Source organism: Tachysurus vachellii, chromosome 11 (genome assembly GCF_030014155.1).
Source record: "Tachysurus vachellii isolate PV-2020 chromosome 11, HZAU_Pvac_v1, whole genome shotgun sequence".
In the NCBI taxonomy this organism is placed as follows: Eukaryota; Metazoa; Chordata; class Actinopteri; order Siluriformes; family Bagridae; genus Tachysurus; species Tachysurus vachellii.
The window spans coordinates 5,518,277-5,532,637 of NC_083470.1; the positions used below are offsets into that span (position 1 = coordinate 5,518,277).

The 14,361-nt window shown below is 37.6% G+C and overlaps 1 protein-coding gene across 1 annotated transcript; it reads right to left on the reverse strand.

Moving 5' to 3' along the window:
- Positions 1-3,150: 3,150 nt before the first annotated feature.
- On the reverse strand, positions 3,151-13,255 carry plekha2 (pleckstrin homology domain containing A2). The gene is made up of 12 exons (XM_060881730.1): positions 13,044-13,255; positions 10,367-10,516; positions 10,210-10,266; positions 9,189-9,237; positions 9,017-9,114; positions 7,004-7,138; positions 6,802-6,918; positions 6,634-6,702; positions 6,465-6,535; positions 4,879-4,942; positions 4,294-4,371; positions 3,151-3,921 (listed from the first exon to the last, which is right to left on the reverse strand). Exons 2-12 carry the CDS (start codon positions 10,505-10,507, stop codon positions 3,643-3,645), a joined length of 1,158 nt encoding a protein of 385 aa, XP_060737713.1. The 5' UTR covers positions 10,508-10,516; positions 13,044-13,255; the 3' UTR covers positions 3,151-3,642.
- Between the last annotated feature and the right edge of the window lie 1,106 nt (positions 13,256-14,361).

The following is a 14,361-nucleotide window of genomic DNA, read 5'->3' on the forward strand; positions in this document are numbered from 1 at the left end:
CATCACATACTATCGTTGCTGTACTACGGTGTACTTAAATATTCATTTTATTTTAAACTCTCAGTGAAAATAAAAATAAAATAACACCCAAATGAGGATGAGGTTGACTTTTGAGTCTGGTTCCTCTCAAGTTTTCTTCCTTTAGCATCTAAGGGCGTCTTTCCTCCCCACAATCACCTCAGTCACCTCAGGCTTGTTCATTGGGGATAAACACAAACACATTTAAATATAAGTCTAATATTAATCTTGAATTTTATATTATTCTTTATATTAAACTTTTGCTTTATGTTTATGATCTGTAAAGTTGCTTTGAGACAATGTCAATTGTAAAAAGCGCTATAGAAATAAATTTGAATTGAATTGAATTGAATTGAATTGAATTGAAATTGGGGGGCACGGTGGCTTAGTGGTTAGCACTTTCGCCTCACACCTCCAGGGTTGGGGTTCGATTCCCGCCTCCGCCTTGTGTGTGTGGAGTTTGCATGTTCTCCCCGTGCCTCGGAGGTTTCCTCTGGGTACTCCGGTTTCCTCCCCCGGTCCAAAGACATGCATGGTAGGTTGATTGGCATCTCTGGAAAATTGTCCGTAGTGTGTGACTGTGTGAGTGAATGAGAGTGTGTGTGTGCCCTGCGATGGGTTGGCACTCCGTCCAGGGTGTATCCTGCCTTGATGCCCGATGACGCCTGAGATAGGCACAGGCTCCCCGTGACCCGAGGTAGTTCGGATAAGCGGTAGAAGATGAATGAATGAATGAATGAATTGAAATTGGGGGGCACGGTGGCTTAGTGGTTAGCACTTTCGCCTCACACCTCCAGGGTTGGGGTTCGATTCCCGCCTCCACCTTGTGTGTGTGGAGTTTGCATGTTCTCCCCGTGCCTCGGAGGTTTCCTCTGGGTACTCCGGTTTCCTCCCCCGGTCCAAAGACATGCATGGTAGGTTGATTGGCATCTCTGGAAAATTGTCCGTAGTGTGTGAGTGAATGAGAGTGTGTGTGTTTGCCCTGCGATGGGTTGGCACTCTGTCCAGGGTGTATCCTGCCTTGATGCCCGATGACGCCTGAGATAGGCACAGGCTCCCCGTGACCCGAGGTAGTTCGGATAAGCGGTAGAAGATGAATGAATGAATGAATGAATTGAATTGAAATTGGGGGGCACGGTGGCTTAGTGGTTAGCACTTTCGCCTCACACCTCCAGGGTTGGGGTTTGATTCCCGCCTCCGCCTTGTGTGTGTGGAGTTTGCATGTTCTCCCCGTGCCTCGGGGGTTTCCTCTGGGTACTCCGGTTTCCTCCCCCGGTCCAAAGACATGCATGGTAGGTTGATTGGCATCTCTGGAAAATTGTCCGTAGTGTGTGAGTGAATGAGAGTGTGTGTGTGTGCCCTGCGATGGGTTGGCACTCTGTCCAGGGTGTATCCTGCCTTGATGCCCGATGACGCCTGAGATAGGCACAGGCTCCCCGTGACCCGAGGTAGTTCGGATAAGCGGTAGAAGATGAATGAATGAATTGAAATCGCATCTCAATTTTCGAGTAGTTGCTGCTTCAATCCTTATACACGATAAAACGGAAAACGTGCTTATTTTAACTTTAGGGTACCACTTTTAAATGTGTTGTTTGTTTATTGAACAAAATACATTAATGTTTGTTTGTTAGTGTATATGTTAAAGGCTTCGGGACAAATCACAGGTTTATATCAAGGAACATTTTCAAATAAATCGTTTGGGGATTAGGGATTTATATGGTGGATACGTAATTTAAATTAATAAGAAATGACAAAGAAAAAGATTATTGATATGATGTAGAAGGAGCCTCAGGTGACAGAGCTTTGGAACGGGACATATGAGGACAGAGGACTTTGTGCTTTCGAGATAATCAGTAACAGGACAAGCTCAGGACTTGCTCAAGGGCACCTCAGTTGTGGTATTGCCGGCCTAAGACTTGAACCCACTACCTTAGGGTTAGGAGTCAAACTCTCTAACCATTAGGCCACGACTTCCCACGACTTATCATTTGTAGTTGTTGGCAAACTACAGTGGTACAAGAGGAATTATTACATATTGTTATAGAATAATAATGATATTTTGTGGTATGAACAGTGTCAGACAACATCACAACGTGTTTATTGTTTATTCCTCACATGCTGAGAGGTTATGTACTGTATGTAACCACATATCTCTAACTGCTTGGAGGACTGCCAGGGCAGTTTTCTGTAAATCTAACAAATATTTTCCATTTGCTTGTTTCCCTGCTAAGAAAAGGTTGGTACCTATTGACCATGTGTCTGAAAGGTAGAATATGAAAGTTTCCTGCAATGTCATGTTGATAGAAGTTAATGAGAAAGTCTTCTGGAGATTCTCATCAACCTAAGTGACCAAGGTATATTGGTGATCCACCACTATGATTATAAACCCATAACCTGTTACCTGTTTCCCTTCCAGGTCACCATATTAAATTAGTGACAGTAACAATCAACATTGTCATGAGGAATCCATTGTGATTATAATGGTCAGCACTTAAAAAGAATGACTCTACTTTATTGAGGATGAGAATTATTCAAAATGCTGGTTATATATATATATATATATATATATATATATATATATATATATATATATATATATATGTATGTATATACATACATACATACATAAATACACACACACATATATATATATATATATATATGTGTGTGTGTGTGTGTGTGTGTATATATATATACATATATATGTGTGTGTATATATATACACACACACTATAAAATCCAACTCCATCCAACTTCCTCCTACTCCTGAAAGTCTGGAGGAGCCCAATCTGCATTTCACTGCACTGTTGCTTTTTTCCCCCAACAGCTCATGCATTTATCTCACGCCTGTTGCCAACTTCCTTTTGTTCAAACGTTCCAACTCTTTTTCTAGACTGAAAAGCAAAGCTACAGTGTAGCGAAGGGAGTGTACTTTTGCAGTGTTTACTGTTCACTTCACTTCCTTCAACACACACTCACTTGACAGGATTTTAACAAATGGTAAACAAAAAAAAAAAAAAACCAAAGGATTAGAGCACTATACCCGGAACTTGTCCGTTGTAGGCCTATTGGGAATGAATTTGATTGTAATAAGAGTAGCTTTTTTAAAAAAAAAAATATAAATCTACAGCATGAAATGCACGTGAGCAGTACTCCCATTTATTTTATTAACATTTTTAGCGCAGCAGCATTTTATGCACACTTAAAAAGTAAAATACAATCAATATATTTTTACGAGCCATAATACTTTCACATGTATGCCATACATGAAAAACTGTGGAGCTAAGACAAATATGTGGTCATGACATAAATGAAAAATTCTATATTCACAAAAGACTATACAGCCAGGCTTCAACATATTATTTCTTCTCAAAAAAATGATAACTTCTTCTTTTAGCACCTTTCATAAAATTATTTCACCTGTACAGTCTCACTGACGAAGATCTCAAAGCCACTTGGGCTTGTTCAGTGCTTTCTATCACACCTACTATGTCTAAAAGCATTTGCATGTGTTATCTTAACAATCTTAAGGTCTTCATTTGGAAAGAAAAAGCACAAATAAAATATGAAAGATAATGTAATACAACAAAGTGTACTGGTGAGCATTAATAGCAGAAAACAGATCTAGACATCGGAGGTGCGTATGTGTGTGTCCCTGTCCATGGCAAAGTGTGGATCTGTGGCAGATTGCTGAGGCTGAGAATGGTGTCTCTGGCGTATTCTGGACTCAGAGCTCTCCTGTGCATCTGAGAGAGAGGGCAGCGAGCAGAAAGCGCTCTCTCTTAATTCTTCATCGACTGAACGAGATGTTTTCTTTGGGACTGGGGTCCATGGCTGCCAGGACTGTACTGTGGAGCAGGACTTTACCAGGGGTGGTTTCACCTGCCCGCCTGGGCGATAACTCTGTCAGAGAGACAGATAGCGAGAAGGTGAAAATGAATAATAAAATGTGAAAAGTCTAAAAGAGACTTTCAAGAGTCACTGAAATAATTTTATGGAAAAAAAAAACCCATCTGTCAAAACCTCAGATACATTTATATGACACACCCCTAACACCCTTTACCACAAGGTGCAGGTTGTGTTACATGAACCCCACAAAATAAAACACATAAAACCCAAGACATGTAATGCTTTGTATGTTTCACAAAGATCATAGCTTTAAACTGGTAGCTGAGAAGGAGATATCAGAAATACTCTGAAGTAATCTGACTCTTTGTTTCCAGAATAAAGCTAATTTTGATAAATAAATGTCTTGAATATACATGTACGCATTACCTTTGATGGTCCTCTGAAGTCTTGAATTTTTGCCGCAATGTCTTTTATCCAGCCGTTCATTTCTTCAGGTGTGTCCGTCTATGTAAATGAATGAATGAATAAATAAATCATTCTGAGTTAAAATGAAACTGTAAAAAGCCTCATTATACCTGTTCATATTCAGCAATCACATCAATTTAAATAACTGAAATTTTTTTTAATTAATTTTCAATATAAATTAATTTTTTCTTTTATATCTGCATATTTTCATTAAAGAAGCATGTAATAAACATGAATAAAATCTGGTACGGACTAATTAGCTTTGTGCATCATTAATCGTGCAAAACCCCAAGACTTCCTTTAATGAAAAAACTGCACAATGACTTATGGCAAAACTGGATCTCTTTACTTCAGCTTTATTAAGCATGTTTACAAAATGCTTCACAGCTCAACTGAGTCACTGAACGGTCTAAAAACAGGTGTTTACTCCACGCTTGGGCAACAGACCGTTTAGGAAGATGTCATTCAAAAACAGTCACATTCAAAATGTGCACAGGTGCACAGCAGACTTTCAGTTTGTCTTAGGAAGAATACGAGGAAACCAACCTGAATGTAGAAGGTTCTTGCATTTGTGATGATCTCAAAAAGGTTGTCACGGCACAGCAGATCCCTAATAATCGAACAGAAAAGTGCTCTATTAATCAGTGTCAATGATGTGCAAGAAGTAAATATTATAACTGAGCACCACTTTAAACTTTATTCAGTTTTCCCTATTTTGATAAAAATAAGGCAGGGTTGCCAGGTCCCCAAAAAGCACAAAGTTCAATGAAACCATCTAATAAATAGAATAGAATAGAATAGAACGGGGCCTAGAAGTCTTTATTATCGCCACATATACATTACAACACAGTGGAATTCTTTTCTTCACATATTCCTCCCAACTGAGGAGGTTGGGATCAGAGTGCAGGGGCAGCTATGATACAGCACCCCTGGAGCAGGGAGGGTTGAGGGCCTTGCTCAAGGGCCCAGCAGTGGCAGCTTGGCTGTGCTGAGCCTTGAACCCCGATCCTCCGATCAACAACCTTAACCAGTTGAGCCACCACTGCCCATTTTCGCATATCCCAGGTTATGGGGTCAGAGTGTAGGGTCAAGCCATAGGACGGCGCCCCTGGAGCAGGTGAGGTTAAGGACCTTGCTCAAGGATCCGACGTTGATGCCTCAGCAGTTTGTGGACTCAAACCCCGACCTTCTGATCAAGATCCCAGCGCCTACACCACTGGACCATCACGCCCTCACAAATACCTTGCAAACAGTTTAAAAAAAATCTATGGCTCTTGTTAGCATTTCTAGTTTTCATAAAAAATGAAATAAATAAATAAAAAAAAGAAAAAAAAAAAGAAAAAAAAAAGCCATACATTTGAATAAATCTGTATGTATATTTTCATTTATTAATAGATTTGATTTATGGAAAGCTGTGCATTTTTATCTTTATCTAAAAAGCTACTGTTATAACTGTTATAATTTAAGTGATACCAAGAACAACATTAAATGTAATAACTATAAATGGATAGCAGTATGACATCATTCTTTAATGAATGAGAAAAAAGTAATTGGTGGAAATTTGCTGTTGTATAAGAAGAATAAAGCACTTCAGGGGTGTGCAATTTAGGCTCCACTACACCATCCTGATTATTTTGATATCAGCACATTCTGTTATAGAATATTTTATTTTTATATTTTATTACTTCTATCCATCCATTTTCTGTAAAGAACAGGGTTACAGGGAACCGGGAGTCTATCATGGGGGACTCTGGGATCAAAGCAGACGACACCCTTGACGGGGTGCCAACACACACACTGCGGGGCGTAATCGCTACACTCACTCAATCAGCATACAACGCATGTCTTTAAACTGAGGGAGGAAACCAAAGTACCTGGAGGAAACCCCAAAAACACAGAAATTATGTGCAAAATCCATGCACACAGGAATCAAATCCCTAACCCCAGAGTTGCAGGTATTGATGTACAGGTAATTGTCAAAAAATCATGGTATAAGCATATAAACACAGGAAACATATAAACTCAGGGTTGGTAAATATAACCCTGCTTCGTGTAGGAGCTTCACAGTTAACTTTAACTGCACACCCAGCAATGCTTTACCCCTTACATACTGAACCATTATGTCTACTTACCCTGATTTTACAAGGCATTCGTGAACCTTCTGTATGTCCCTCAAACGAATGCTGCGTAACGGATCTTTATCCTACGATCAAGATGATTTAATAGTTAATATATTAATTTCACTTCTGGGCCAAACTTTGTTAGTCATTTAAAAGCCAAGACATGTTTACTGTGTCTCACCGTTTCATTTTTATAGTAACTCACAAACTGGTCATCTAAAATGAAAAATCTTCTTTTCCAGCTTTTTCTCTGAAACAATACATGGAAATAATCAGTAAAAGAAAAGCCTCGAGGTGATTTAACGATTTCATTAGTACCATAAAAGTCACATGACACATGCAGCATTACCACGTTGCCTTGTTTGACGCAGTAACCCGATCTCACGATGTTTGGCCGTAAACTCTGGCATCTTCTCAAAGTCATATGTGGAGCAACTTCATTCGTGAATACATCATCTGTTTCGTTCTAGAAATACATACAGCAACATTGACCACCACCACCTGCTGCTAATAAATCCTGTTATATGTGGAAAATGAAAACACAAAAGAACCTGCTGGACCGGTGTGTGGACCACCACGCCTCCCACAATCTCAGTTTTGTAGGCCTGCCGAGTTGCTGACTGAGTCTGGCTCGTCACAGGGACAGTGTCGGTGGTCTGAGTAACCGGTGCTGGGTTTTTGGGAACCTGAACATGAAATTTGAAAAAAAGATGTATTTCTGCGCTTGTGTTTTTAAAATTTAATCATAAAAATGCACCTGAAAAAAGTACAAATAATTACAATTTCCTTTGTAAACCAGGAATTAGAAAGAACGTATTCAAATTTGAAACTATTCCCCCTACACAGTATGGTGAAGAGAGGAGCGCTGTGGTCAGAGGGCGAAAGAGGAACAGAACATGCCCACACACACACACTCACACACACAAAACCCAGTTCTAAGGAACCAAATTGAAATCAGCACTTTACTTCCTACTGAGAAGCCTGAGCCGTGAACTTAGTCACTGTTCCCATCAAACTAATCTCTTGTTACGTTTTAATAATTCTCATGCTCTTCTCTATCAGAGGGTGTCTTCTCTACTGTAAAGTGCTATCTGTTTATTATAAATTACAGTGCCTTGCAAAAGTATTCATACCCATTGAACTTTTCCACATTTTGACATGTTACAACCACAAAGAAAAATGTATTTTATTGGGATTTTATGAAATAGACCGAAAGAAAGTGGCACATATTTGTGAAGTGGAATGAAAATTATAAATGGTGTCCAAATTTTTACAAATAAATATCTGAAATATCTGTGGTGTACATTTGTATTCAGCCCCCTTTACCCTGATACCCCTAACTAAAATCCAGTGAAACCAACTGCCTTCAGAAGTCACCTAATTAGTAAATAGAGTGCACCTGTGTGTAATTTAATCTCAGTATAAATACAGCTGTTCTGTGAAGCCCTAAGAAGTGTGTTAGAGAATATAAGTGAACAAACAGCATCATGAAGACACCAGACAGGTCAGGGACAGAAGAAGATGGAAGAAGGTGCTCTGGTCAGATGAGACTAAAATTGAACTTTTTGGCCAAAATTCAAAACGTTATACGGGGTGCAAACCTAACACTGCACATCACCCTGAACACACCATCCCCACCGTGAAACCTGGTGGTGGCAGCATCATGTTGTGGGGATGCTTTTCTTCAGCAGGGACAGGGAAGCTGGTCAGAGTTGATGGGAAGATGGATGGAGCCAAATACAGGGCAATCAGATAAAAACCTGTTAGTTTGCAAAAGACTTCAAAAGGTTCACCTTCCAGCAAGATAATGACCCTAAACATACAGCCCGAGCCCGAGTGGTTTAGATCAAAGCATATTCATGTGTTAGAATGGCCCAGTCAAAGTCCAGACCTAAATCCAATTGAGAATCTGTTGCAAGACTTGAAAATCGCTGTTCACAGCCGCTCGCCATCCAATCTGACTGAGCTTGAGCTATTTTGCAAAGAATAATGGGCAAAAATTTCGCTCTCTAGATATGCAAAGCTGGTAGAGACAAACCCCAAAGGACTTGCAGCTGTAAATGCAGCAAAAGGTGGTTCTACAAAGTATTGAATCAGTGGGGCTGAATACAAATGCATGCCACACTTTTCAGATATTTATTTGTCAAAAACATTTGGACACCATTTATCATTTTCCTTCCACTTCACAATTATGTGCCACTTTGTGTTGGTCTATCACATAAAATCCTAATAAAATAAATTTTTGTTTGTGGTTGTAAAAATGTGAAAAAGTCAAAATGTGAAAAAGTGGGTATGAATATATTGCGCTAATTGTGTTGTCTGTTGCTGATTCCAACTCCAAAACAAATTATTTATTATCTTGTACTTGGCAAAAATAAGATTTGGATTTGGACTCTAATTCTGACTTTGATTTGAGTCTGTTGCCCATTTAAAACTGCTGCCAGTTCTGACTCTGACTCTAGCCTGCCTCTGATCCTTATCTGATTGGGTCTTACTGAAGAAACAACAGCACACTAGATGCATTAAAAGCAAAACAAAATAAAACGATGCACAATGTGTCTTACTGTAATTTTAGTCGCCTTATTCAAGGCGATGACCCACTCCTTTAAGTCCATGGCATCGTTGGCTTGCAGAAAGTACCGCCGAGACAGAGCATTTATCACTGTGTGTAACAACATGTGTTATTTATATTAAATGTGTTCACATATGAGACAGAACAGACGAGTGATCACTTACCAAAGCAGAACTCTGTCTTGGGTTTCTGTTTGGCAGAGACTTCGCTAACCTTTAAAAAGTTATAAAGAAAGGAAAAAATAAAGGAAGAAACATGTAAGGCTGTAACGCAGTGTATATTGAATATTTACTGCTGTACTATGCTAAGTTTATGGGGTCTTTCTTTTGATAGAGGACAGTACTGTAACTGTGGGATATTTTTTATTTGCTTATGTACATCAAGCCACATCAAACTGTTTATTATGATACTTTTACATTTCCAGCATTTGGCAGATGCCATTATCAAGAATGACTTACATTATCTCATTTTTTTATACAACTGAGCAATTTAGGGTTAAGCTTAGTGGACTTGGGATCAAACTCACAACCTTCAATCGGTAGCCCAACACCTTAACCACTAGGCTACCACACGGACTTAAAAAAACAAAACAAAAAAAAGGTTAAGCCTTTGAATATCCGATATTATAAAAATTCTGTTCAATGTCACGTGTAGTATGATGAAAGCAAGCTGCATTTATTTCCATTTAGTCAAATTTAGCATGGCTCGACATTAAGACCATCAGTAACCACACTTGTGAAGTAAACAAATGAATCTATAACTTTTTTTTTTTTGGACAACTGTACATTCTAAGAGAACAGCACAATCATTGCTATGCAATGTTTTTACATTGCACATACTGTTGTATTAATATTAATATTAATAATAATAGTAATAATAATAGCACTACACCTACTACTACTACTACTAATAATAATAATAATAATAGTAATACTACTACTACTACTACTACTACTACTACTATTAATAATATTAATAATAATAAGAATAAAAATAATAATAGTAATACTTATATTATTATTATTATTATTAATACTACTACTTCTACTACTATTAATAATAACAATATTAATAATAATAATAATAAACAACAACAACAACAACAACAACAATAATAATAATAATAATAATAATAACAATAATAATAATAATAATAATAATAATAATAATAATAATAATAATAACCTTTGAAATGTAACTTAGCTTCAAACTTCCAACAGACTCTGCGCCATCTGGCAAATTCTGTTCACAAGAAGACATGCAAAACGGTTTAGGAACAATGCACTGTGCACCTCTGCAGAAATCAAACTTCCTGCACTGTTAATAATAATAGAGTCTCTACCTGTGGATTGTCCATGAACCAAACGAGGGAGTTACACGGCGTGTCCAAGATGAAGTAGCGCCGGTAAAACTTGCCGCTGTTCTCATTCTCCTCTATGTCCAAAAATCCACAGATCCGACTGTGTCTGTCCAGGTAAGGCATGTCCCAGAACTACCGGAAGCAAACAAAGTGAGCTGTGAACGCCTCCGCGCGCGTATATGCGTGCGCGCACGTGTGCGTAAACCTGCACGTCACACATGAACAGCGTTACAGCCTCGCGCTCTGCCTGCAACTCCTGAACAACACAACTATGGCAAGATCTTAAATAAAGGATTATTGTTGTTTATTTCTAAAAACAAGACACGACAAAATACACTCTTCATTAACTAACTTACTAATGATGTTCAGTCTCTTTTCATACCCCTACAGCAGGTCCAAGTTTAGCTAGTAAAGTTTTTATTGGTTTAAAAACCTGGTGCAATAATACAGAATTTTTTAACTGGGGTGAGTTCATAGGCGTGCATGCGGCATATGGAGTATTTTACAATAGCTGTGAATTTGGTTTAGTCAAAAGTCAGATTTTAATTTTATTAATAAAGGATGTGTCCTTATACATCATTTCATAGTTCATCGACGTGGAACATCAGCAAGACAAATTAGATCCTGCTGTCACATTTGTCATAATATCTATCAACAGTTGCACCCACACTGCACCAGCATCATTTTTCTACTGTTTGTTGAAATTCATGAGCCAGAATAACGCAGCTTGTGATGTTACTGAGAAACCAGAATGCATGGATCCTTGTCCAAAGGCTCTCCCATAATATGAAACTTGTATACCTTTGCACAGCACTGACACTGGAGACTCCTTCCCTAAATAGTAAATAAACATTTCCTATTGTATAAATAAAAATGATCCCCAAATAATAGCTCTACCCAGCTTGGTGAAAGTTGAAAAGTGAACGTTAACATAGTGTCACTCCCCTGCACCAGAGCCCAAGTTACTCCCTGGCTATAAATTGCTATTTGCATTTATGCAAACCATGCTTTTGGGGTAAATTTCCATTAAAGGGCACATAACCTTTTTTTGCAGAACTTTATCATATACTATATATTTTTTTATTTAAAAGAGGTATATTTATCAAACATATACAAATGCTCAGCAAATACACTATCATACACTATATCTTTACTAGGGATGTTCTGATATATTGATGAATATTCATATTAGAGCCAGTACTATCCTGATGTGCTGGATCGTTAACATCGATATCTTTTGATCCGCTTATGTAATTCTGTGCTGTGTTGTAGACTGATACAACGGGTCACATACAAGAACAGGACACAATACATCTTTAAAGCACATTGCCATTACATCTGAGACATGTTGCATAAAGTAGATGTACCTATTAAAGTGTACTGCTGAACTCATTTCACCTCTCCAAGCTTACATGTTTGGTGTAAATATAAGGAATACAACACTACAGGGCATGTTGTTAGAGATAAACAATCAACAAAAGGGTAGAGTGAACAGAGGTGAAGTGTGTCAACTACAAAGTAGATTATTTCCCAATACCTGCACAAAAAAACATTTTTCGAAATATTTGATTCTTCTCAAAGTCATGGCAAACTTTCTATGTTGTGTCTCTGCAATACAAGTTAATACATTCGTGTCATAATTTCTATCCAGTATATACACTTCCTAACAGAAAGCTGTTAAAAATAGCACATTATCATAGATTATCACAGGTCTGAGGTAGTGTGTTGTTGGCACCCGCTCTAGAATGTGAGCGAGTGATGAAGTATGTTCTGCACGTCAACTAGGAAGCTTCCTGAAATTTCCCTGTTTGCTTGCAGTCTATGCAAAAACTGTTTCAGCTAAATTTCTGTGAACCTTTTGTAGTATCCAGACAAAACGCCTGCAGCCATTCCATCGGATAGTACGCTCTCTATTCTGTACACTTTAATACACATAGCTTTCCTTGTGAATGGAGTGAATACTTTCACATTTATGTCATGTATCTAAAGCTGAAAACTAATTATGGTCTATTTACGCACTGTAAATTATATATCCCCTTGAGTATACCGTCCCAGCTGCAATGAACAGTACTGTCTTTCCAAGAATGCACTCTTTAGATTAATGAGCTTGAAGAGACCAGAGATTTCTTTTATCTACTTAAACAGTACTCAAAATAAGCTTAAGTGTGTACTTAGATGTCTAGACAGTTTAACAGACCAAAACTGAATACGGACGACATCCAATATGCCACACTAGTACTATGACTACTAAACATCCAACAAGTAGTGCTTACAGTATATAAAACAAGAAAGCATTTGTGCTAAATATTAATATTAAATATTATATATACAGATTATTTATTAATCTGTATGCAATTCCATGCATACATGGAATGTTTTATGTCTGATAACATATACTACCATGATAAGCAATGATGAATACTAATGAGTCTATAATACCATTTGAGATACAACTTACAACCTTTTAATCTAAACATCAAAGTCCTAATATCAAAGAGGAGGGTGATGAGTGACGTCATTAGTCAGGATTGGGAAAAGGACTGAAGTTCCTCCTGAAGTTCACAAGCGTTAAACTGCCACACCTTAATATCATCAATGCTTAGACACACACAGAGAGAGAGAGAGAGAGAGAGAGAGAGAGAGAGAGTGCCTGACTTACTGATAAAGCCTAGTTTGGGTAAGTCCTGGATCCTCCTGCTACACTGTTAAAAGTCGCACGCGCCGCTGAATGTCATGGTACTGAGGATTAAATACGAGTTTTGGAGCAAGAACCGTGGAGTTAGCGTTAGCACATGATAGCAGTGACATGGCTTTTTCCGGGTTCACTGCCGTTGAGTTAAAAGCAAAACCGCGCATCCGGTTGTGTGCACTTCGTTCTACACAGAAAGAGGAACACAAGCAGTGGCACAATCTGAAAACACAATCTAACTCCACATGGGAACACACACTGCAACTTAATGGCGACTTGAACAACAATCAAACTGTGCATAAAGAGGAACAGATTGCTATATATGTATATATATATATATATATATATATATATATATATATATATATATATATATATATATATATATATATATATAGACAGGATTTCTGTGTCACTTTGAAAATGTAGATATCTAGAATATTTTCTGTATTACAAGCTGCCCATATTCATATATATATATATATATATATATATATATATATATATATATATATATATATATATATATATATATATATATATATATTCATATTCATATTTATATACATATTCATATACATATCCATATCTATATTCATATTCATATACATATTTATATACATATCCATATGCATATACATATACAAATAAGATATGACTTCTCACATTAAACATTGATGGGTTTGTATAATAAAATTGACTCAAACATTTTGTAACATCTCTTATTTGAGATGCCTTTACAGATGTTATGGCACCAAACCAAACTTGTGCACACAAACTATCACATCTAACAAGCCACAAAAACTTTCCTAAACAGAATGCCACAACAGAGTGCAGACAAAAACACAAACAACGTTCAAAATCTCTCCATTACGAAGCCACTTCCTCACTAGTGAAGTGTCGAACGAGTCGGCTCTTTGAACCGGCTCTTTTAAATGAACGTCCATATATGCATGCAGTCGCATGGTAATTGAATTAAAACGTTTTCAAAGAATCTTTTGTCAACATCTGAGCTGTTCATTAGTGTAAAAGACGTGTTTTTCTTTCTTAGCTGAGTGTTATGAGGAGTTTGTCGTGAAGGACACGCTGCATTACTCATGTGTGTTTGGTGAGTTGAATGGAAATGATTCTTGAAAGCGCGTACATGTTGATGTAATGATTATTTAAATAGCACCAATAATGCTGTTTGTTTTTTTTTATATAATAAAGTAAGTCAACAAACAAACCAAAAAAAAAAAAAAAACGGAAAAAAAAAAACGTGTGGGAGCCGGAAGTGTCGACTCTTTTT

What these genes read in the sequence shown, in the direction of transcription:
- plekha2 (XM_060881730.1), bottom strand. Translation starts at nt 10,507, where the DNA reads ATGCCTTACCTGGACAGACACAGTCGGATCTGTGGATTTTTGGACATA. An exon ending in CAAGACAGAGTTCTGCTTTG is followed by an intron (nt 9,115 to 9,188) that starts GTAAGTGATCAC and finishes TGTTACACACAG; the next exon opens with TGATAAATGCTCTGTCTCGG. An exon ending in ACTTCAGAGGACCATCAAAG is followed by an intron (nt 3,922 to 4,293) that starts GTAATGCGTACA and finishes TCTCTCTGACAG; the next exon opens with AGTTATCGCCCAGGCGGGCA.